At 28.6% G+C, this 27,311-nt stretch overlaps 2 protein-coding genes across 2 annotated transcripts in view; both read left to right on the forward strand.

The window, feature by feature from the left end:
• The window catches only part of LOC119599629, an 82,983-nt gene that overhangs the window by 13,655 nt on the left and 42,017 nt on the right, over positions 1–27,311 (forward strand). The window lies entirely within an intron of this gene.
• Positions 20,713–25,054, forward strand: LOC119599593 (mucin-2-like). The gene is made up of 3 exons (XM_037949408.1): positions 20,713–21,533; positions 21,741–21,778; positions 24,159–25,054. Exons 1-3 carry the CDS (start codon positions 20,788–20,790, stop codon positions 24,965–24,967), a joined length of 1,593 nt encoding a protein of 530 aa, XP_037805336.1. The 5' UTR covers positions 20,713–20,787; the 3' UTR covers positions 24,968–25,054.

Consider the following 27,311-nt stretch of genomic DNA (forward strand, 5'->3'; position numbering starts at 1 on the left):
TACTAAGCCCCTTGCATCTCACTATGTAACTACGCAGCTCTTAAAAGATTTCGTTTAAGTTTTCTCGAGATACAAGTATATTTACATAATTATGGGCTCAAAATTCCTTTTTGGGGCGTTCTGTTGTATGGGGGCTAGGTGGAGTGTACCGATTTAACAATTTTCTAAGGACCTTGGCCCAAAAAATGCATATGTGCCAAATTTTATCCATAATATTACTACATAGCTTAAATTATTTAAAAATGTCTATTACACTTTTATGAAAATTAAAAAAAAGGTAATAAAAAGTTGAAGTCTAATTTTAGGCTAATGAAATTATTAAAACATTTAAACTATTTCCAGGCTGCTTAGCTCAAAAGAAGTAGAGAAAAATAAATTTTTATTGCATTTTTTTAAGGGTATTAAAAAAAGAAATACCGAAGTTATATGCAAATAATCGTTAGTTTCTTTTTGTTATTTTTGTGCCTTTTTATTCTCTTTTCTTTTATTTAAATATTTAACGGAATGACAAAGACCATTAACAGCATCTGTTTCTTCGTTCTGTAAGAGAGAAGAATCGAAACCATACTCTTGTTACTGTTGATGACAGTAGTCCTGTGGCTTGGAGGGGGTAGGAAGATATGCATGCACAGAGGACAGACCATTAAGCCATTGTGATTGCTTCTACTACTTTAACAGCAACAACGACTATTATTATTGTTGTTTTTATGGTCTTCATCATTATGAGTACGAGTATGGCCGTAGACCCATCATCAGTAGTTAAGAATTTCTTTAATTTTTATTTTTTTTCTAATCCAAATAATAAAAAATAACTGTTGCTTTTCTTCAGATACTTTTGGTTCTCGCTTATTTTTCTGCCTTTTCTTTGATGACTCAATCGTAATCAATAGATTTCTATGTGTTTGTGAGTGTTTAAAATCAGGTTTAAATAATAAAGACAATTCTGCCGGTGTTAGTAGTTGTTTTGCTTCTACATTCATACATAAGTACATATTTCTTCTTTCATGTACCATATTCTGTGGTTGTTCACATTTTTTATTTAATGTGGCCAATATTCATTTCGGCAGTCTTTGTAAGGCATTAGGACTTGTCCATTTGCTGCCTTTGCCATTCACTCTAAGTTCTGCTTCATTCACATGGCCTTTTTTTATGAATTTAATGTGTTTTTTTCTCTTCTCGAAGTCATTATTTTTAGCATTTTATAGTTTGCTGGTGTGTGCTTATTTTTAGTATGTATTTATGCATGTACATATGTATGTATGTAAGTATATATGTGTGAGTGTCATAATTTTTTAATGGTTCAGTTTGCATCTAGTAATTCTTTCCTTTTTAAAAAGAAAGGTGGACATTTCCAATTTTATTACTTTAGCTTTTAAATCGCTTAGTTTCTGTGTGTGTAGAAAAAAGGTTTGCAATTTGATTGTATTAACGACTTAATAAGTAGTAAAATTGTTATTTTTTTCTAAGTGAAATACATTATAATAAAAATAATAAAGACACAAAATATATAAAGTTGTAAGTTACATTTACTTGTTAGTAGACATACATATGTATGTATGCAGAATATTCATACGTATATTAGACCAACTGTTCCCGATTGGGCGTCCACGGTCCCCTAGGGGTCCTTAGCAACATTCTTAGCGAAAACTAAAAAATACAAAAAATAAACAATATTCTTTTATAAATGTTCTAAAAATATTGAAAATGTTTCAAATCGTAATAAGCACTGTAAATCATTGTGTCGATATTTTATCTTAAATATTTAATAAAATCCACAATTTTTGTAGTTGATTTTTGCCATTAAATTTTTTCGGATGATTATCAAGACATAGATATAAAATTTGTTATGTCATCTGAAAATCCAGTCGGTCGACATAAAAATAAAGATGTAAGCTTTGATATATTTGCACCCTTCTTCGGGGTATCTTAACCTGACGCTAAATTTTTAAAAACTATTTTTTTACTTTATTTCGCGCTTATTTTATAAAAAATTTAGATGTCATAATTTGTTATAATTTCCCCATATAAATACTTTTTGTATTATTGAAAATTTTTTGCTGAGATAACATCCATTGAATTTGTTTCTGTAAAATAAAAGCAGTAAGCTTGACCTTTTTCAAAAAAATATATCAAATATATCGTTGACTCTCACTCAAAAAATAATTAATCTACCACTTAATTTTTGATTACTTTGATAAATTCCACGAGTATATTATTAAAGCATTAAAAATAGTTATCAACTCTAATTCGATATTACATATGTATCAAATGTTTCATATCTTTTTCTAAATTAACAATGACAGCTGACCATTCATACAAATCAATTTGTAGATGACATATTCATATACATATGTATGTATTACGCATAACCAATTTTATACATTGTATACGTCAGTAATGTATTCTTTATAAACAAATTGCTACATGTGTATGTATTACATTAAACCTGCGCTTAGAATCTTGATATCCTTTTAATACGTCTTTTTCCATAGTAGCTGAATGTAATTGATGCAAATTTATAAAAAATACGAATTATTCTGTCTTAATGTCTATTACATAATCTCTTATTCTTGAAAAAATCTACATCATTAAACGCATATCCGGAACTTTAAATGTATGGAGATGCAGCAATCTTAACCATAAGCCAAAATTTGCATTATTTGTAAATTCTCAGTGTACCATATTGGAATTTATAGTAAAAAAGCTAAAATTAACCGTTAAGAGCACTTGAGAACAATTAAAAAATTTGGAAAAGCACTTTCCATTTGAATAATTCTCTGCATAATTTGAGGATTAACAAAAATAAAAAAATTATATTAACTATGTAGAAAAAATTATGAATATATAAAAAAGTTTCGAATTTGGACCTCATGGGTCCACCTGGGATGTAGTCATGATCTCATGGTAAAATTAGCTCCCTTTAGTTTATTCATCATTGTGTTGGATACATAACGTATACGTATGTATTATTTAATTTTTGCTGTCAAAATTTTGCAATTTTACCATGAGATGTTAAATATTTCCTCCTTAATTTTACATGTGAAGAGAACAAGATAGACGTTTTATATATCTATGAATTGGAAATTAAGAATTTTCAAATGCGAATATATCCTAAGATATAAAAGATAATTGATAGTTTTTTATAGTGCTTGATGAGGAGATTTTATATATGTAAATGAAGAAATAGGATCGTTTTAAAAATTTAACATACCCGAGGTGTCCTACTTTGCGGATTCTTGACTATGCCTATGGTGAACCCATGAGATCCAAATTCACAACTTAAACTCTTTACGCATGTTAAATTTTATTTGAGTCACAAAGTCACAAAATTATTTCCCTCTGTTTTTATTTCTATACCACTGTGTAACGATCATCCCTAATCATGGATTAATAATGTAAACAACAACATTAAAAATGGTGATTACAAAAAAGCGCGATAGCAAATATTTGATGTGATATTGTGTATTTCAGTTAAACTAGAATAATAATAATAATTAATTTAGGACCTTTTAAAAATTGTTTGTTTTCAAAAAGATTTACCCAAATTGAAATAGTTTTTGCATACTTTGGGATGAGATATTTTTACTGCTGTCAGTCAGTGTCTTATTTTTTTATTGTTTATTACTTAAATAAGAACAAATCTTGAAATGGATGGTCTTTCATTATATTTTATCAATCAAATACATTAAATCTTTAAAATGATATATCTTCAATAATTAAAATTTCTTTTCAATGAGCAGTTTAGGTACTTAAATAAGTTTAAATGATTTTGTAATGTGTCCAACAACGGTTGACAGTGTGACACATTTTCCCTTTACAACTTTTAAGATTCCTTCTAATTGCCCAACCATAACGACGACAAACATGAAATACATAAATAAAACAGTAGAAGATGAATGAATGTTGAATGTTAAACAAACAGTTCTAAGGTTTATTTTTCTCAGATACATACAGTATAGTTTGACATGAACAAAAAATACTCAAAACTATAAGTTAAGTTTTCCCAACTCATAGTTGTTGTTGTTCTTTTTTCTTCTTTCTATGGCCAGACTATCAATCAAGCATAAAAGAAAAGCATGTCAAAAGGTTCAGTTAAAAAGAGACTGAGTGATGTTGACAACTAAAGGTGTCAAAATGTTACAACTGAATAGATTTAGTGATACGAAGATACACAATCAGGAAAACTAAAACAAAATAAAATCTTCGTAGTAATAAACATTTAGATGGAAATAAAAGGCAACAAGGAAAACAACTAAAAACTTGAATAATTAATGCTACAAAATATTTGAGCTAGTTTATTTCTATTTTATTGATAAAGTTTTAAAGTTGGTCGAATAAAACTATTTTCAATGCTTTAAAATAGTATTTAAAAAAATTGCTAAGGAAATAGATATTGATGTCAAGATAAAACAATGAGAAAAGATAGAAAAATTAGAATAAACTAAATTTTAATTTTCTACTTTGGGGCCATCATATATATACAATGTACATACATTAACATTAGAGTGATTCTAGGAACAGCATTTTTGGGAATCAGGATTTTTAATCGCTGGTAGAAAATTCAGGATCCTTTAAAAAATTGTGTTTTTATTTTTTCCGTTTTCATACAGTATATTATACATATGTATATATATTTTTTAATTTTTCTGCATATTTTTGTAATATTTTGGTCTCAAAAATTCTGTAATTTTGTGCTTATCGCGAGAAAAATAATTAAAATTAATTAAGTTATATATGGTATGTACACACATATATTAAAGGTGTCTAAAAAATATCGATTTTAGTCAGATTTACTGATTTACATACGTATGTATGTATGTATGTGCATAAATATTTACACTTTTGTTTGTGTGCTTGTGGTTATATTTTATATCGTTTAGATTAAAAAATGAGTTGAGAAAAACAAACGTTTCTGAATATATTTTGATTCCATCTCATAAAAAGGAAATTGCATTTTACACATGAATTCATTTGATTTTTAACGAAGCATCTGTATGCCTCTAAAGCAGTGTTGCCAAGCATGTTGAAAATTTCATATTTTGAAGGGATTTTCATCAATAATTTCTTCTGTAGTGAAAAGGGCTTTAGAAAATGTTTACGGAAATTTGGAAAAAAACTTTAAATTTCTTCATAAAATCATACTATGTAACACATTTATATAATAAATTCTTTATTTGCAAAAAAAACATTGATATCAATATAAAATATGATTATTATATAAGTTAGTGCAATTTCGATAATATAATCCGACTCTAAGGCTAGAAAAAGGCTAAATTTTCAAACTTTATAACATGTATGAGCGATAGGGTAAATTATGGACCGATTGTTATTGGTAGATATATTTCGTTAAAAATATTTTCTGAGGGGGGCCTTGTATAGGGGGTCCGGTGAGTTACCGACGCATTCAGCAAGAAATTCAGTAGGAAGATTAACGTTCCTATAAAAGTTGCTTATGTCGAATTTCATAACTGTACTCGTATAATGATCGTTAAAGTACTTTATTTGCCCTTTGAGATTTTTCATTCGTCTGGCAATACTGCTCCAAAGACAACAGCACTGGTGGTATGTATGAAACACATGTAAACATTTTCTAAAAATTCATATTGACTCGAACATTTTTAGGCAAAAAAGATTTGATTTATGAAACATTATGAAAATTCAAAAATTCTTTACAATTGTGAGACAAAATATATATTTCTTTAAGTCGATTCTACATTTATAAACTACTCAATGATAAAATCAATTTATGTTATTTTCAGTAAGTTTCGCTTTTATGTGTTTATACAAGAGTATTTAAATAATATATCAACAGTGGCAACTAAATTAAAAAATGCACTTGGTAATTTTTGTTATAAAACATAGCATTTAGAAATTTCATCCTTTTATAGACATATAACGTGTTGTTAAAAAGATATACATAAATATGTATGTACTTACATGCATATGTTTATATAAAAAAAGTCTGGCATAAAATCTCAAAGAGATAAAAAATCGTCTAAACTTAAAATGTAAAATATATGTACTTATTCACTTATATACATATGTATGTATGTAAGTTTATTAAAATGTTAACATTTTACAAGTGTGTGCTTCTAAAATGCTGCTCTAAAAATAAATTTTAATAAAAGAAAAAATCTGTAAAACCTTTGTTTTTGGCTGTGGTTGCTGCGTTTTGGTGTTAGTGAGGAGAAAAATGATTCATTTTGAAAATTAATAACACTGTTGTTGTCGAATATTCCACTGTTGCTCATATACTTAGTCATATGTGTTTTGGTGTATTTATGTATGAGTGTGCGAGGTTGTTTGTTTATGCTTTGCTTCCGGTTTCCGCTTTAACTAATTTATGGCCTACATTTAGGAGTGATAAAAATGATAAATGTTTAAACTTGTATTTAGGTATGCCATTATTATTTCTATTACATATTTTATTTTTTCACTTTTCTAGTACGAAACCAAATCCATTGGTCTTATGTGCATAATTTAACGCAAATTGACGATAAATCACATTTTCAGTAAAAAAAACATATCATATACACAACAACTTCTAAAACATAAAACAAAAACATATCATATACACAAAGAAGTTTTAAGATTTTGAAAGAATTCATATAAAAATGTTCTTTAAGTAATAAATTGCATTAATCTTATAAAACAAATTAAAAATGCTAAAATTTCTTTTTAAACTAATATAGAACAGGAAGTAGGAAATAAAAGTGATCACAGATTTATATAGTTTTTGCACTTGAGCCTCAGTATAGCCAGAAAATAGATTTTTATGTTTTCACTAAAAATTATCACACATTTAAATCCTCTTTGCTCTAGGGCCTCTAGTTTAGCCAAAAAAATTTACTTTTATGTTTTCACTCAAAAATTACTAAAAATAAATTTTTGGTGCGAAATAAAATTAATCGCAAAGTTTAGTTGTTTTTGCCCGAGGGCCACAAGTGTAGCCAGAAATTTTACTTTTATATTTTCACTAAAAAATCGAATTTTGGTGGGAAATAAAAATTATAACATATTTTAATCGTTTTTGCCCTAGGTCCTCTTGTTTGGCCAGAAATTTGGCTTTTATGCTTTCACACAAAAATCACAAAAAAATAAAATTTTGTTGGGAAATAAAAATGATCACGGATTTTATTCGTTTTTGTCCTAGGCCCTCTATTTTAGCCAGAAAGTGAAATTATATGTATGTTTTAACTTAGAAATCACTAAAAAAAACAACTTTTGGTGGGAAATAAAAATGATGTTTTTGCCCTAGGGTCTCTAGTTTGGCCAGAAAGTGGACTTTTAGGTTTTTACTCAAAAATCACTAAAAAATAGATTTTTGGTGGAAAAAAAATTGATCACGGATTTTAATCGTTTTTGCCCTAGGCTCTTTAGTTTAGCCAGAAAATGGACTTATATGTTTTCAAAGTTTTAATGATTTTTGCTCTAGGGCCTTTAATGTTTTCATTTAAATACATTAAAAATTTAAATTTTGGTGGAAAACAAAAATGATCATAGATTTTAATCGGTTTTGCACCAAGGCTTCTAGTTATAGTTGTTTTGTCCTTTTACCGAATGATTTATAAAACTCAACCTCTAAATCAATATTAATTGCACATTTTTATTTGGTTTTTAATAATAAAAATAAGTAATAGTGCGATTATATGAGTACCTAAAAAAAATTAAAAATAAATGTTATGGAAAAAATGAAGGAATTGCTATCTGAACTCGTTTTGACAATTTTTGCTAGGACCAATAGGTGAAAAGTTACACTCATTGGAATAAAACCCTGTATTACCAAAATGTCCAACTTTGATCTTCTCTAAGTCTGGCAGTTCAGGACCGATAGTGCTGAAAATTTGTGTATGACCTACTATCCAATAGTATTTAGTGCAAATTTCGACAATAAAATTATATAAAATATATAAAATTCACTGCAGAAATAAAAATATATCGTTGTTCCAACACCATTTCGTGTCAAGTGACCCAACTTTAAAAATTGATGTCTTCTGACCTACTATTCAATAGTACTAACATTGGTGCAAATTTCGTCAAAATCGATTTTTTGAGTTGGGTTACTCGATATGAAATTGCCCGAATATATTTTTAAAGCACAGCTCTAGTTTACAGAGTACATTTTATATATGAAATCGTCGTCATATATTAAATTATATTAACATTTTTTAGACTTAATTGTAACATCTGATGTTGTAATTTACATGTGCAACGCGAATACGAACATGAACAATTTCGCCATCATCAGTTGTTGCAGCACCGCCACGTTGCCACTGTCACTGCCACTACAACCACAAACACTAAGCATTTTGTTTGTACGTAAAACTGTTGTTTTTGTACATTTTAATTTTGAGTCAAGCGGGTAATTTACAACTTTTAACATAAAAATTTTTCAACAGCAACAACTTTAGAGCTTCAGAAAAAAAGTCTTGCAACGCAACTCTTTTACTTCAGTTTTGTTGTTGTTCTTGTAGTTGTAGTTTTGCATGAAATTCACGGGGCGAAAAATAAAAAAAAAAAATAATCCAAAATAATGAAATAAAAAGCATACAACTTCCAACATTAAATATTTGAGTTTTGTTAAAATAAAATTAAAAACTAAACAACACTTCAATGTGCGAGTGTGTATGTTTAAGTTTTCATACAGGAAAAGGACTACATACATACATATATGTATGTATAAGCTAGTAACTATGTGTATGTGTGCAGTTACGCAACAAATGTTAGAATTGTAAATTTGTTTAACTGGCAAATGGCATCTGAATACAAGTGCGAGAGGGCAAAATTTATGATAAAACTCATTACATTTAATGGAAATGTTATTTATTTTGTTGTTGTTTCGGATTCTTGTTTTGTTTCATTTGTTTCTCGCAACTAAAACTTTGTTATTCACATGTCAACGAACTTTAAAAAGTTGTACTTCTCATGTACTTACGTATAAAACGGATATGAATATGTTTGTGTGTTAGTGTATGCTTAAATTTACGAATTTTTGGTTGTGAAATCATGATAATGTGAATTTCAAAAGAATGCAAAGTACAATTAAATAATTTAGTGAGTGCGGAAAAGTAGATTCGATATTTTGTATAAATATGTATATATACATGTGTAAATATGTATGAATGTACATACATACATACGTATATACACTAGACCAGTGATTTCTGTATGGCTGATATTTACTCAATCAACAAAAAATATCTACATATATTGAACTTTACTTTAATTACGATAAATTCGAACAATCCTCATAAAATTTCTTGAAAAGATTTATGTTCAAGTCAATTTCATATGGGTCAACAGAGGTCCGAAATTACAAAATTTGGTAGTATTATTTAAGCTTATATTTGCAGAACTTAGTATTAGGGCTAAGTGGAAGATGCATGGGCTATCCAAAATGAAATAATTGCAAATAATTGAGATTTGTTTCATTCATACTCTTAATGAATTTCTCTGAATTTCATATATAAATTGACTCAGAAAGTGATTCTGAGTCAATCGGAATACTTTAAGGTGGGTATAGTACTAATATCAGCACAAACGCATAATACTCTTCCCACTATAGTGGTGCTGGATATAAAAATTATGAAATGGACCAAACTAAATGACAAACAAGGTTTCAAATTTTCTGTATATTCTTAAAATTACAACAATTTTGACAACTTTTTCGATAAAAAGCGAAAATAACATGCATCTCAAATCCAATTAGTTTGTGGACCAAAATTACTCGAAAAACTAGGCACTTTTTTAAGTCTATTTCAAAAAAATTGTAGATATTTTTTTACAAGTTATACTCAGGTCAGTATTCTCAATTGCTAGTAGGGAACTGAGGAATGTTCAAAAAAATATGTTTCTCGCGTTTAATACATTAAGAAAGTTATTCCTTCACCAAAAAGATTGTTCCTCAGGATACTCTAATATACTGGTTTATACTTCAGTAAAATAAAACTTCAAATTATTTGTTGTAATTGAAAATTACTAAAAAATATATAATTTGAATTTTAAGAGTCACTATGTAATTTGTATGTATTTTTTGTCTTCAGATATACTATTAGTATGTTTTGTATTCGGATATATTTTTAACAACAGACTATTTAGTTTATATTAAATGGCAATAATGTTTATTTTTATTATAATCGCTGTCATTACATCCATATATTATGCTCGTATTTATTGTTATTTAAGCATGAAGGCATTCATTTGTTTCGATTTTATTGTTAGATTTCGACGAACTAATTTCTGGTAAACATTTCATGTAATTTAGATACCTGGCATATTTTCGTATCGGTTAGCATTTGACATTGTAAATAGTCCTTGAATTAAAGAGGATACAAATAAATATGTACACACAAACTATTTTTATACAAACAACAAACAACATTTATTTATACAACATATGTATGTATGTATGTACATATGTATTTGTAAACAAATAAATACATAGTATACGTCGGTATGTAAAGTGACACACCCACATATGGCTTGTTGTAAACTAGAAAAAAACAAGGCAACTACAAGTTGCCATTTGAAAATTACTGTGTACATTCAACGCCCTCTTGACATCAAGTGCCAACAGTAACAACGACAACAACAGTAATATTAACATGTTATCTAGTTATGTACGTACATATGTATGTACGTACATATGTATTTATGTATGTATATACAATATGTATGAGTGTGTTGAGTATGTGAATCTTAGCGTTTTTCAAGTGGTTTAAATGTTTAGCTTTTTAACAGCATTATTACTTAAGCACAGTAAGAACAACAACAGCGAAGGAAAAAAGCTTCAAAATAGACGACAGCTTAATAAGATTTACACAAACAAGTTAAAACATATGTTATCACACATACATATGTATGTATGTACATTAGATGTGTCCAAAAATACCGATTTTATTTGGATAAGTCTTATTTTGTTCACTGGTGTCTAAAACTTAATGGTGTTTTAGTTTTAGTCCAATCAGATAACGGGAACCAGTGCCGGAAATCGATTGAAAATTGTAAAATAAACATTTTAATTATTTTAATTACACATTTAATTTAATTTTTCAATTTCTTTAAAAATTGTGCCACTAAAATTATGTTTAATATTAACATTCCGACAAAATCATATTTTATAGAAAAAATTATCTTTCCAACAAGCTATAAAATAATAATATCGAGCTACAAATAACAAAGTTATAGGCATTTCCTTTCACAAATACATATGTATGTAGCAAAAACCAATAATTATTTCATATATTACTCGTTTTTGTGTAAATAATTTGAGTTGAATATATTAAATCGTGTCTCCCTCACGAACGGACAACAATAAACCCATAATTGTTTGGGTAACATTATATTACATAACAACGAATATGTCATACTACAAACACAATTATTTGTGAGTCAGTCTAATAATCATACTTAAGTTCCTAAACAGACAGACAGACAGATAGATAGATAGATAGATAGATAGATAGATAGATAGATAGATAGATAGATAGAGATAGATAGATAGATAGATAGATAGATAGATAGATAGATAGATAGATAGATAGATAGAGATAGATAGATAGATAGATAGATAGATAGATAGATAGATAGATAGATAGATAGATAGATAGATAGATAGATAGATAGATAGATAGATAGATAGATAGATAGATAGATAGATAGATAGATAGATAGATAGATAGATAGATAGATAGATAGATAGATAGATAGATAGATAGATAGATAGATAGATAGATAGATAGATAGATAGATAGATAGATAGATAGATAGATAGATAGATAGATAGATAGATAGATAGATAGATAGATAGATAGATAGATAGATAGATAGATAGATAGATAGATAGATAGAGATAGATAGATAGATAGATAGATAGATAGATAGATAGATAGATAGATAGATAGATAGATAGATAGATAGATAGATAGATAGATAGATAGATAGAGGATAGATGGATAGATGGATAGATAGATAGATAGATAGATAGATAGATAGATAGATAGATAGATAGATAGATAGATAGATAGATAGATAGATAGATAGATAGATAGACGACACTTGCGAACATACCGAAGTCCAATTGTAAAATATAAAAACATCATTTTAAACGTCTGTATTATTATGTATATCTGTTTCATTACGTTCCGTTGAGCGGGTTAAAGTAAATGTTAAAGAGCGTAAACTGAATATATGTTCATAGATATTGTTACTTAGATGGGAAAAATAGTGATGGTTGTAATGTTTTTGTGTTTTCAAGAATGTTTGTTGCTTGATGTTAAGCTCAAGTCGTTAACATGTTGTCATATTAAACATGTACATGAACACTTACGCTCACACTTAATACACAATCGCACTCAGTCACACCACCCAGTCACCACCCTTCGACCCACACTCACAAATACGTTAATATAATGGCTACGGTTTATATCTGGCATCCTTGCAATCAACTTGGAACATAAAGACGAGACAAAGTTCACAAATAAATTGTTTTGCATATTGAGTAATAAAATTGTAAAATAAGATGGTTATAAATTGCACAATGACAAAGGTTAAAAAGCGCTTACATTTTATTCTATTTGTTATTTTAAAAGAAGAAGTTATGGTTTTTTATCTTATATCGCAACAGGTTTTCTTTAGTTGTTTTATGAATGAAAGCCCTCAAATACGGCTCATTTTTTGTTACTTTTAAAGAAAAAGAAAAAAATGTTTTCTAATTTCTTGGAGTAGTTTAGTATTGAAAGTACAGTTTCTAAATTCATTCAATTCCATAATTTGATTTCCTAAATGTTCCCTCCTGGGAGATTTATACAATATTTCGAAATATGATGACCTATAATATTTTTAAAAATACAATTTTCCAAATTTTTGGTAATTTCTGTATTATTAAAATATGCTAAAAATCAGACACAGTAATTGTTATTATATTTATAAAAAAAATTCCCTATAAATGACTGAGAACTTTTTAAAATAAAAATTAATAATAAAAAACACAAAAAATTTTGATTTTTTAAACAATTATAATGAGTAAGAGTTATATGTATGTATACCTTATATAACACCATTCACCATAGCGTGCACAGTGGGGCAGAATGGAAATTTTTTGGAAATAAATCTGGCATTTCTAAACGGCTGATCCGATCGGGATAAAATTTGGCGTGAGCGAAGCCAAGGAGTATTCGAGTTTAAGTTTTGAAGATGAACCCTGCAGATGCCCCAGGGACGGCGCTGTGGCGGCTCAAAGTAGGGTACCTACGACATGTAAAATTTTTAAACTCGTGCCATTTTTTTGTTTTTCACCCAAATACAAAGATATTTTGTGAAAGCGCTCGACGAGATCTTGAAAAAACATGCTTGGACATACTACTTATCTCTTATAATATCCGAGTTATAGGCATTTAAAAATTTAGTGATACAAAATTTACCATACCTTGATCCGCCTTTTTTTGAATACCGGGCGTAATTTTGGACCAAATGGACTCAATTTTTTCTTGTTAGTTAGACAACAAAATTTCCAATAATATACAAAAAATTTCAGATCAATATCGTTTACAGATCCAAAAATATACGTTTTTTAATTTTAAAATTCAAAAAATTTTAGATTTTTGGCGTTTTTTTGCCAAAAATGTGTCTTAACTCTTTTATTAATAAAATAAAATTTTTATTAAGAACATATAACAATTTTATAGTTTTCTAAAAGGTATCTTTACGCAGAACGCTTTGGCGTAAAAAACTTGTCCTATTTTTTGAAAATGTTGCCACTGCGTCCTTCCGAATATGACCTATCTTTTATCAAAACTTCAACTTTGGGCGACATGTTCTAAAATCCCAAAGCTGGGATCAGAAAACTGAAAGCAGTTTTGGAAACCTCAATATGTTTTCTATTTACTCCAAAAGTATTTTCCCAGCCCTGAAAGAAATGTGGACCCTATGGGCAAAAAAGTAAAAAATCCCATTTTTGGGATTTTCATTCCTATTTTTGGGAATTGCGGGATGCCCTTTGACCTTTTCAATTTTTTTTTTGCATATTCTTATTTGAAATGACAAATTTAACAAGCGTTGAAAATTTCATTGAGTTTTGTTCATAAATAAAGATTTTGTCATATATTACATATTTGTTTAATTTCTAAAACTATGATTTATATCAAAATTTTAATAGGATCGCAGATAGCTACAACAATTTAGTCCATATTTATCCCTTAATATCATTTTTTAGTTAGATATGGAAATTCTCGACCCTTTACAAAAAATTTCAAGCCAATATCTCAATTACATTCAACAATATGTTCATTTAAACCTGTGTCCTTTAATTTCATCTATACATATTTTAGTATTAAGTATGACAGAACATATTTAAATTTTATATTTACCTATTTTCTATTTGTTTGCTTATCCTTATAATTGAAAGGTCCTATTCTGCTTAAATTTTCAAAAATTTATAACTAGTTTTTACCTAAATTTTTTCGACAGATCATTTCGTTCTGTTTAGTTTATGATCATGTAGGTAAAAATATACAGGTAATGATAATTTCGATTCATTCACTAATAAGAAATATCAATGACTGAATTACAGGTTATAGTAATATAGTCCTAAATGTTAATAGGTAGACAATTTGTAATTTTTTACTTTGAAATACCTGTATCGGAAATGACAAGAATTGGTATATAAGTAAACTTCTTAGATTTTAAGTACCATATTTAATAAATCTACAATGAAGATTACATTAAAGTACGAAGAGTTGTGTTCCGTTTTATGGAGTATATCTTCAAAAGGGCCAGAAAGAATTGAAGACATTTCAAATTATATAAAAACTACATATAGTAGAAAAGTAGACAAAACAGGCATATCAAAAATTGAAAACTTTTTAAAACTTTTTGATGTAAAAAGTAAGTCTGTGGATGGAAATCAAAAGAAATTTCGATTAAAATTTTGTAGTTGGATGGAAACTACTACGGAAATCTCAACTTACAACACATCAACAGGAGCGCCTTGCAAGTCATACGAAGACTTATGTTCAAGGTAAAAAAAAAGAGGGTCACACAAAAACTTTTTTCAATCTCAAATGAGGAAATTGCTGATACATTTAACGAAATGCTGAAAAAGGAAAACCAACCTATGGATGTCGTACATATTGCAACTATTCTTCCTAATGCATCACCAAAACGACTTAAGCGAATTGTGGAAAGTATACCAACTCCAACATCATAATCAAATTTTACTGAAGAGGAAGCAATAGCGCTTATGTTGGAACTGGGTCTCAGTCGAAATAAGTACCAAATATTAAGGAAAGCTCTGCATGAAAAAGGACACAATATATTACCATCATACAAGGCGATCCAGGAAAAAAAAAAACAAACTATCCTACTAAATCAACAAAAAATAATGAAGAATTGAAAGAACTGAGAGCTGCGGAAAAAAGCATAATCCAAGAAGAATTTAAAGTTCAGATGGGATTAAACATCGACAAACCACTTTCAAGTTGCGGTAGTACAAATGACGGTAATACGTCGAAGGTTTTTTCGTGATTTTGAAATTACTTCAAAAATAACTGGAATCGACAAGGAGTTGCTTCGAAGAGTTAAAACTATTTTAATGGCACTGAATAGTAAACATAAAATTAATGAAAATCGATTTGGGGAATACACATCTGAAATTTCTAAATTACTTGTATCTCTGTATCCATGGAGGGAACTAACACCAACAGTACACAAAGTATTGTGTCATGGTCAAATAATAATTGAATCGAATATTCTTCCACTTGGAGAGTTAACAGAAGAAGCCCAGGAAGCGAGGAATCGAGATTTTAAGCATGTTCAACTATTCAGCTCAAGAAAATGCTCCAGGCAATCACAGAATGAAGATATTTTTAATAGTTTACTTCTATCTTCTGATCCTGTTCTTTCAACTATGCGAAAAAGATGGATTTGTTATGAAACTCTATCATCTCAAAACAAGGAAGATTTAAAGGACTTATATTACCTTCTGGATATGTATACCGATATGACAGATTATTTTATAGAAAATAAGTAGAGTTAGGAATTAACTATATAAGTAGGTTGTAAGAATTAATTGTATTATGTTTAAGATAAACAGTTCAAATAAAAAAAGCTATTATACTAACTGATGATATTGTATTAAATTGTGTTTTATATTTCGGTGGGCGGGAAAGGTAATTTGTGTGGGGTGATTTAGGTGTTGTTGTGCGTGGCTCATAATAAAATTATAATTTTTTTAGAGAGATTTTAAGCATGTTCAACTATTCAGCTCAAGAAAATGCTCCAGGCAATCACAGAATGAAGATATTTTTAATAGTTTACTTCTATCTTCTGATCCTGTTCTTTCAACTATGCGAAAAAGATGGATTTGTTATGAAACTCTATCATCTCAAAACAAGGAAGATTTAAAGGACTTATATTACCTTCTGGATATGTATACCGATATGACAGATTATTTTATAGAAAATAAGTAGTGTTAGGAATTAACTATATAAGTAGGTTGTAAGAATTAATTGTATTATGTTTAAGATAAACAGTTCAAATAAAAAAAGCTATTATACTAACTGATGATATTGTATTAAATTGTGTTTTATATTTCGGTGGGCGGGAAAGGTAATTTGTGTGGGGTGATTTAGGTGTTGTTGTGCGTGGCTCATAATAAAATTATAATTTTTTTATTTTATATACAATATTATAATAAAATAATTAACTAAATAATTTTTAAAAATTGTCCAAATATTTTATTCAACACCAAATGTATGTTCTGTCATACTTAATACTAAAATATGAAAAAGATGAAATTAAAGGACACAGGTTTAAATGAACATATTTTTGAATGTAATTGAGATATTGGCTTGAAATTTTTTGTAAAGGGTCGAGAATTTCCATATCTAACTAAAAAATGATATTAAGGGATAAATATGGACTAAATTGTTGTAGCTATCTGCGATCCTATTAAAATTTTGATATAAATCATAGTTTTAGAAATTAAACAAATATGTAATATATGACAAAATCTTTATTTATGAACAAAACTCAATGAAATTTTCAACGCTTGTTAAATTTGTCATTTCAAATAAGAATATGCAAAAAAAAAAATGAAAAGGTCAAAGGGCATCCCGCAATTCCCAAAAATAGGAATGAAAATCCCAAAAATGGGATTTTTTACTTTTTTGCCCATAGGGTCCACATTTCTTTCAGGGCTGGGAAAATACTTTTGGAGTAAATAGAAAACATATTGAGGTTTCCAAAACTGCTTTCAGTTTTCTGATCCCAGCTTTGGGATTTTAGAACATGTCGCCCAAAGTTGAAGTTTTGATAAAAAATAGGTCATATTCGGAAGGACGCAGTGGCAACATTTTCAAAAAATAGGACAAGTTTTTTACGCCAAAGCGTTCTGCGTAAAGATACCTTTTAGAAAACTAAAATTGTTATATGTTCTTAATAAAAATTTTATTTTATTAATAAAAGAGTTAAGACACATTTTTGGCAAAAAAATGCCAAAAAATGTATATTTTTGGATCTGTAAACAATATTGATCTGAAATTTTTTGTATATTATTGGAAATTTTGTTGTCTAACTAACAAGAAAAAATTGAGTCCATTTGGTCCAAAATTACGCCCGGTATTCAAAAAAAGGCGGACCAAGGTATGGTAAATTTTGTATCACTAAATTTTTATATGCCTATAACTCGGATATTATAAGAGATAAGTAGTATGTCCAAGCATGTTTTTTCAAGATCTCGTCGAGCGCTTTCACAAAATATAAAAATCTTTGTATTTGGGTGAAAAACAAAAAAATGGCACGAGTTTAAAAATTTTACATGTCGTAGGTACCCTACTTTGAGCCGCCACAGCGCCGTCCCTGGGGCATCTGCAGGGTTCATCTTCAAAACTTAAACTCGAATACTCCTTGGCTACGCTCACACCAAATTTTATCCCGATCGGATCAGCCGTTTAGAAATGCCAGATTTATTTCCAAAAAATTTCCATTCTGCCCCACTGTGGCGTGTTAAAAGAAATTGTGCGTATTTTATTAAAAGAAAATATCATTTGGAAAACGAACAAGTAAGAGTATTATATTCGACTATACTATAAACATCAGGGTGTTATTTGGAATGGACCAAAAATAGTCTACAACAATTTTAAGATTATTTTTCCCTTAATCAACTCAAAATTGCGGAATTTTTGAAACCCATTTTAAAAAAATCGAAGATATTTTATTTTCAAAAATTATTCTGAGGTTAGGATTTTCAATCGCTGATAGCGAACTGAGGACCATTCCAAAAAAAATGTTTTTATTATTTTTTGTGTTCAGTACATTAATATGCATCGATTGAGAAGTATTCCTATATGAAGCTCTTAAAAATGCTTTTTCCTCAGGAAATGCTTTTTCCTCAGGAAATTTGCGATCATCGCGGGAAAAATAATTAAAATGTTTGTCAGAGCATTTCTGGTTCGCAAAACGTCTTATAGTGGTAAAAAAATGGAATATCTCCATTTTTTTCACAAATTATTTGAGGTCAAGATTTTCACTTGCTGGTTGGGTACGGTACGTTCCAAAAAATATTATTTATATTACTTCTGTTCAGAGATAGAGAGGTATACCTATACGGTGTTCCTCGGAACACTCTAATATACATACATTATACTGAAGTCAAAAGAAGTTTTACTTTGAATTTATTTATAGTTTTTCTTTTTTGTTTTGTATGGATTTTGCCAAATAGTGTATCTTAAACTTCCTGTTGACCTTATTTTACCTGCAGATGTTTTTTTTGTGACTTTCTGCCATTTTATTGTGTTTATATGTTACTGAGCCAATAAAAAATCTAAACCCAACTTTTCAATTTGATTTAGTTGTAAAAGTTTTCGAAAAGGTGTTTAAAAAATTGTTGTCGAAGTATGTTTTTTTTTTTAATTTATGTATTTTGTTAGTGTTTGTATTTAGTTGATTTCTTTTCTATTTTTAAGGCGTCTAAAATAAAAAGTTTTTACGTTTAAAATTGTTTTTGTATTTAGTAACGGCCTAAATTTCTTAAATTTAGAAATAAACAAAATAAATTTAAATTTTTGCTAATATTTGCCTACGAATATTCAAACGAAATTAGGGACATACATATATAGATATGTAGATTGAGTGTGGTTTTGATTTACAAATTTTTAATAGATCTTGTGACTTTTTTCTTATGAATATATTAAATTATGGAAAACCAAAAACAAAAAACAATGTTTATTAATTAGTTAAAATTTAAAATACAATTCACTTAATTATTCAGAAGCATATAAAACCTGCTGTCAATGCGAGGCTGAAGTGTGTATAATGGAATTGTCATATTATATTTAGAATTGAAATTTAAATATTGTTTATTTTTAAACTGAAGAAATGTGCTACTGAATTAAATAAAGAGAAAATGTATTTTGTATAATTTTCAACAATCTTTTAAAAATCAATCAGAAAATGCGTTTATGTGCTTATAAGTTTATTGCTTCACAAAACATGTAGTTTCAAAACCCAAACAATTTACAAATTAAATGGATTCGATAAAAATTGCCTTTTTGGACTCTTTCCTTTTTTTGAAATGAAAGCAATAAAAAATCGATTTTTCTTTTATGCCTTTAAATAAAACAACATTTCCATTTGTTTTCTTTTCAAAATAGTATTAACGATATGAGTTTGTAAAATATTTTTTCCTTTTAAGTAGAAACAGAAACATACACTCAAATTTGAAATCAAGAAGTTGTTTTTAGTCTGTTGGATGGGATAACTGGCTGTTGAATAGTAAGTTTACAGTATGAGAAAAAAAATATTAAATATTCGAGAGATATATTATTAAAATGTTCAAAATAATAATTCATATTTAGTTTATGTCGAAAAAGTTATTTTTTACGCCAACTCTCTTTTGTCTTAATTAAATTTACATAATAGAATATCTAAAAATTAGTAGTAGATACAAACTAATCGTAACATTGGTAACAGCTACAAAGACTTTATAATCAAATCCCAAAAAAAAATTAATATATTGTATGAAAAAATATATGTTTATTCGTAAACAACATTTATTTTATAAAACAAAATTTCCACACAACATTTTAGGCCTTATTCATAACAATTTATCAAAGGTCTTATAAACCTTTGATACATTTTTATGAATTAGGCCTTTAATTTATAAACCGTTGATAAAATACTTTTTATGAGTAAGGCCTTTATGCAATAACACCCTATACATGTTTTGACTCTTATGTAATTTTTATATTTATGGATTAAATGTTGGCCGTGAGAAATGTTAAGGATTCTAGCACTAATAGTTTCTCAGTTATACGAATATTTATATTTAATTCAAATATGTATGTGGTTTCACGCCTCCTATTGTTGGTCCGGCCACTTTTGCTCCAAATGTTCAAATGGATGTTAGATTTTTTCTATTTAATTCAGATGGGAGATGTGATACCCATATTTGTAGTCCATCATACATTTTTCTTATGTTGAATTGTTCTCGAATTTAGTAAATTTAATTGAATTATTTACTTCTATTGTAAATTTGGGTACTTCAATATACAGTATTTTAAGGTCGACTTAAACGATTAGAAAACATTTTCTTAATTTGTTTATTTCTCACTCTCTCTCTTTCCCTTACATGATTTGTTTGAATTAGAACATTGATAACATGTAAACTTTTGTTTTAAATTAATTTAGTAAAGATATAAAAGCTGCTGAAATTACAACTGCTCTTTTCAGTAGATTTTATGTTATTTCGCAACATCATCCGTAAAATCAAACAAGATCTATTTTTTAAAGATGTGGTGTTTTTATAAAGTTGTGTTATTTTGTGGAATTCTGGTTTTGATGAGTATTTTTGCAGAATCGACAGCAGACGAATCAATGGATTTAGTTAACGATGGTGTAAAAAATAGTCCATTTTCATTTTTTTCAAGAATAAGGGGTAGAGCTGGAGCAAATTTTGTGCCAATATTTGACTTCTCGTCTTTGTTTAACAGTAAAGCCACTAAATCACCAGTACCATCTAAAAAGCCAACGAAAAGGCCGACGAGAAGACCTACAAGGAGACCAGTTCACAAACCACCATATTATCCGCCATATTATCCTCCATATTACCCTCCTCCACTTCCACCACCATCTCATTATCCATATCCACCCCATTATCCATATCCACCACATTATCCATATCCACCCTATTATCCACCGCCGTACTATCCACCAGCAACGACTCCATCTACAACAACAAGCACGACGAGCTCAACAACTACAACAACTACTACGACCACAACAACACCTCCGCCTACAACAACAACTACAACGACCACGACTACAACACCACCTCCAACAACGACCACCACTACAACACCACCTCCAACAACAACTACAACAACGTCCCGTCCATCCCGACCACCGTGGTGGCCATTTCCGTTTATCCAACCGAATGCTGCCGCACTTCCCGGTACTCGTTGGCAGTTGGTTTTAGATCCCAACTCTTACCAAAGGAGTAATAGACGCAGAAAATCCAAAGTTGGTCAATCCTCTGGGTATAAATTTTGGCTAAAGTAAAACTCAAATTTCAACCGAAGTAGAAAATTTATACATTAGTAATTAAATTAAAGTTGCGAATAAAGAAAATTTGTTAAACACTTTAATATGCAAATGTTTCTATATTTAATTCCCATAAAAGTAATACTGATTTATATATTTATTAAAAAATTATGAATCGAAATTTTAAAACTATTAATCTAAAGCAATTCTCTAAATACACAATCATTGGTTATGAAAATTTGTATATAACTGTGAAATTATTTATTTTTATTAAGCCACAAGACCAGCAAAAATAAAGTGAAGTACTTCCAAAAGAATAACATTTATCACCACTTCAAAAGTAGCAATTAGTGAATTTTTTTACCTTCTGTGGAAGTGATGTTTAATGACTTCCGAAGAAGCGAAAATAATTCTGTTTTTCCAATGCTGAAGATATTTTTTTGTTCTTACATTTTTGTGAGATAAAAAAATGTATTTTTGTGCTTCTGTTTTAAATGCATCTATTATCCTTATTAATGTTAATATTATTTAAGTCAAATTAATTGTACTCCATAATATTACAATTTCACTTCCGAATAACTTCTAAAAAAATAGCATAAAAATTACTTCTTAAGAATGACTTCAGAAGTAGTGAATTTGGAATCAAATAAAAGGACATCCTTCCTATGACAAATCTGTGTTAAAATCATCACTTCTTCAGGTCTTTTTCAGTACTTCCATGGAGAAAATTCTACTTCTTTTTCGCTTCTTTGAAAGTTCTTTTTTTGCTGGGTGTGATTATTGTATCCATAATCTACAACACAATTAAATTACGACATAATTTTATATACGGGCAATTTCGTGTCAAGTGATCAATGTCTTCCGATTTGGACGAAATTTGCACCACGGTTAGTACTATTAAATTGTAGTCCAGTCATAAATAATAATAAAAAAATTGGAAACAATGAAGAAATAGCTGTGTGAACCCTTTGGACTATTAGTTGAAAAATTACACTCATTTGAATAAAACCCTGTATGACCAAAATGTCCAACTTAGATCCCTCTAAGTCCGGCAGTTCTTGACCGATAGAAAATTTGTGTCTGGCCTACTATCCAATAGTACTAACCTTAGTGAACATTTTATCCAAATCGATTTTTTGAATTGGGTCACTTGACACGTAATTGTCAATGCATACATATGTAAATTTGTTATTATTAAATAGCCTAGGAAAATAACAGTTTTGCTGTGGAATTTTATATAGCTAAATGAAAATTGGCTCATACTTTTCCTTGCCATTCTAAATAAGGTATTATTAATCGTGTGCGCTAAGCGAGATACGAATATCTCACTTATTATAAGTCGTATGCGTTTTGATGCTATTATAATTTCTATAAAGAATTAAATTCCCTACATTTTAGTTGTAGACTCTTTTCACATAACATTAGTTGTTTTGAAGCTATAGTGCATTATTTTTTCATTGCAATGATATTTTCAAATCATAATAATTTTAACTCCGATACAGATTATGTCCCATTTTTTCTATCTAATATTAGCTAAAATGCATAAATAATTTCTGTTACATTCATTGTCACCGGATCACTCTCTGACCCATAGTGCAATGCCCGTCTGTCCGAAGTTTGGATTCACCAACCGATATTTTTTCTGTGTGCACGTTTACTGATCATAATTATATATATATAATTTTAATAATATCCATAGTCAGAGGTCAGAACAAGGTTTTTTAGAAATCGAATCAAGGGTTTAACTTCCATCCAGCCTGTTTGAATTTTCAAAACCAACAGTTTACGAATACTCAGTTTAGCGAATTCGGGATTTAACGAACGCAAATTAAATCCGTAATTTTTTTATTTTAATATGAAAACAATTTATGTATCTTTAATAAATTTCGCATTAAAATACCGATAGTTTTTACATAAAATAATAAATTAACCTATAAAATTGAGATTTAAAAGCGATTTTAATGGATTCGCATTTTGGCCAAAGCTGTATATAAGCCCTTATTGAGGCGTAGGGATTTACGAAATTTGTGATAAGAGATATTTTAAAAATGTTTTCTTGAAAGATTCAATTCAAAAATTAGAACTCAAAACTTTTACTTTTGTTTACGTTTTTTTTTTATTCGTACATAATTAAGGAATTTCATTATATTTTTATTGAATTTGGATAAAAATTTAAAGTATGCATACATTTGCTTTTGCACATGTGAAGATATGCGATTTTGTTATTAATGCTTCTTAACAATTCACAAAATCGAAATTTAATTATTCATTTTGTATTAATTAGAGCAACCTATTCTTTTACATCAATTTTAATTCTATTCTAAATATGTATGTATGTATATTTTAGGAATAAATAAAATAAGAAAATAGCATTAAAACTGTAACACATACATATTCATTTTTTCATTCTCGGTATCAGATTCTATCTCATTCGATGTAATTAATATTCATAAGTTTCTTTAATGTTTGTAATGAATTGATACATATTATTTAGTTTTATTTTTCTTGTGGTATAAAAGACCAGAAATCTTTACACAAATAGTTTTTTTGTCATTTAGTCCTCCATTGATCGGTTGTACAGGTGGCTTAAATGATGTTGCTCAAATTTGCGGCGGTGTTAGCCATTGCAGTTCTTCTTTTACAAAGTGTGTTAACAGAACCGGCACGGAAAAGGAATAAACCTATTTCTAAAAATGATGTTTATTCGTTAAACGGATTACAAGCTCGCGTCATAGGGAATCCTGTTGTAACGACGTCGAATAATAATTTACCTACTAGTATTGTAATACCACTTAATTTGGACCAATTTGGTAATTATTTTTTAAAATACAAATATGTGACAACAACATCAACGCCAATTAAACCTTCAAGGCCTACTAAACCGTCAAAGCCAACACGTACGCCAAAACCTAAACCTCCACCTTACTATCCTCCGTATTACCCACCTTATTATCCACCGCCTTACTATCCACCACCCTATTATCCACCGCCATATTATCCATACCCACCAATAACAACAACTACTAGGAAACCGAAAACTACAAAAACTACAACCAAGAAACCAACTACTACTACTACTACAAAAACTACAACAAAGAAACCAACTACAACGACAACTAAAAAGCCAACAACTACAAGTACTACTACAACAACGGAAAAACCTACTACAACAACTACCACTACTACAGAAAAGCCAATTACAACAACAACTACCACTACTACAGAAAAGCCAACTACAACTACTACTACAGAAAAGCCAACTACAACGACTACTACAGAAAAACCAACTACTACTACAGAAAAGCCAAGTACAACAACTACTACAAGATTTCCATCATGGTGGCCATTTCCAACTCTAAGACCTAATACACGTTGGCAATTAGTTCTGGACACACCATTTGCGTTTAATAGAAGCATAAGGAGCAAATAATTAAAAAACTCTTTTCATCTCATATTAACTTATTAACTAGATAATTCTAAAAAAACAAATAAAAAAGTATTAAACAAAATATAAAAATAACCTACCAAAACAAAAACCCAAAATAGAAAAGTTGGCTAGAAAAAATGTTTCAGTTAATTAAAAAAATAATTGAATCAATTAAAAATTATATCGAACTTGTAAACATAGGCAAATAAAAAAATCCTTAAATAAAAATAAAAGAAGGAAGAAATTAAGTTATTAAAAAAACTGCAATTCTTAATGGTTTTTAACAACAGTTATTAAAAATGTATTTATTTGTTCATTACAATACAATTACAAATTATGTTCCAACCTAATTTACCGACGATGACCATACGTAGTGTAGCAAACCATAGTCTCTGGTGGGAATCGAACCCAGACTGACAGGCTAGCATACTACCAAATAGCTTGCCCTTATTAAAAATTAAACTCTGAAGAAGGAAGGATCCTTGTATGCGGGGATCTGTAGAGAATAATCGATTTCAACCAATTTTGATATTTTGCTAGAGGTTTCATCGATCTCACTCTTAAATTTTTACCCAAATTCTTTTTTGTTGGTATTATGTACTTTTGTGTGGTTCTTTTTGGCATTAAATAAATAATTTTTAATTTTATTGTAAAGGAATCTTAATGTACACAGCACAATAATTTCAGAAATGAAAAACAAAAATTGGTTAAAAAATTTAGAAGTTATTTTTAACTTAATATACATTTATAATTACTGGAATATGAGTTTATGATAATATAAAGTAAAGCTGCTCATAGTTATGATCAACAAACTTTGATTTTTTAACCGGCTGAAAGAATTGTCTGGCCTACTTTCCTATTTTGTTTTGTTTTCATATAATAGAATATTAATAATTCTTAACAAATAAGAATGTATAGTCGGGCATGGCCGACCAGTGAATAGTACATAAAAAATGTAAATTATTTTAGATAATAAAGCATTTATGTTATTTATTGCCTTCATTCCGAAATATTTTCATAATTTGTTGACAAAAAAAATATTTTCTGAAGGAGAGGTTATATCCTTATAAATATTGGTAGAGTGTGTCACGTTTTCATTAAAGTTATTTATATAGAAATTTATCGTGATACTAGTAGTTATAAGTAAATTATAGACCTTCAAGTAATTTTCAGAAAGAGTCTTTGTATGGGGCTAGGGTCAAATGAGACCCGATCATTACGAAAATCGGCAGTATCATTTAGACTTATATAAAAGTAGGAGGATAGGTGAAACAATTGACCGATTTCAACCATTTTCAATAGCATTCGTTCTTGGGTCAAAAAAGGGTTACATGCCAAATTTTATCAAATTATCTTCAAAATTGTAGCGTGCACATATAGTTTAAATGGACACACTACTATAATGCTGTAGGGTATAAGTATATAGTCAGTAATATCTTTTGTAAATGCTAAACGTATTGTTATAGTTAGAGCATTCCTTTGACATTGTTGAATATTCAATTAATACATTGATTGTTTTAAGTATTAAATTAATTAAATTATTTTTTTATTACTTAATTTATTAATAAATAAATAAATTTGATCTCGATAAAATGTTAAATTCAGTAATTTAACGTTTTTGTTTAATTTTGTTAAAATTGGAAAAAGTACAACTTTGATAATTGTTAAAATAGTTTTGGTGATATTAAATTTTGATTGGAAAATTTACTTTTTCACTGAAGAAATATATATGTTTGTATGTATTTACAACATTTTTAAGTCAAAATTTTTACCATTCGAAAGTTTTTGTTTTGGATAATACCAACACTCTTTTCGAATATACCATTTAGAAATTGCAAACAATTCCAATTAAGGGGAAATGTGTATAAGCCTTGTGAATAAAAGAGTAGATTTGGCCAATTATAAATAAAAAACAAGTAAGAGTGCTATATTCGGCTTTGCCGAATCTTATATACCCTTCACCATAGTGTATTTAATAAATTTCAATTTCATAAAATTTAAATGTATTTCATTTTCCCGACTATATCATTATTATAGCAATAGCAAAACAAAATGAACAACAACAATGCTAAACGAAATAACCACACAAAAAACAAAATACACAAGGCAGTAAAACCAACAGCATCCAAACATAAGAAACGAAGTACATAAAAAAACAAAAAAATCCAAACATACGAAACTGAATACATCAAGAAACAAAAACAATATACACAAGGCAATGAAACACACAGCCATCCAAACATATGAAACGAAATACTCAATGAATAAGCAGTGTTGTTGTTGTTGTTATATGTATATGAAAGCATGGAAAAATTTGTCTTTTTTATGAAATTTTCAGAGGTTGTCT

The sequence above is a fragment of the Lucilia sericata genome, unplaced genomic scaffold (genome assembly GCF_015586225.1).
Source record: "Lucilia sericata isolate MDLA Ls3-8-SP2 unplaced genomic scaffold, ASM1558622v1 Contig000083F_arrow, whole genome shotgun sequence".
Lineage (NCBI taxonomy): Eukaryota > Metazoa > Arthropoda > Insecta > Diptera > Calliphoridae > Lucilia > Lucilia sericata.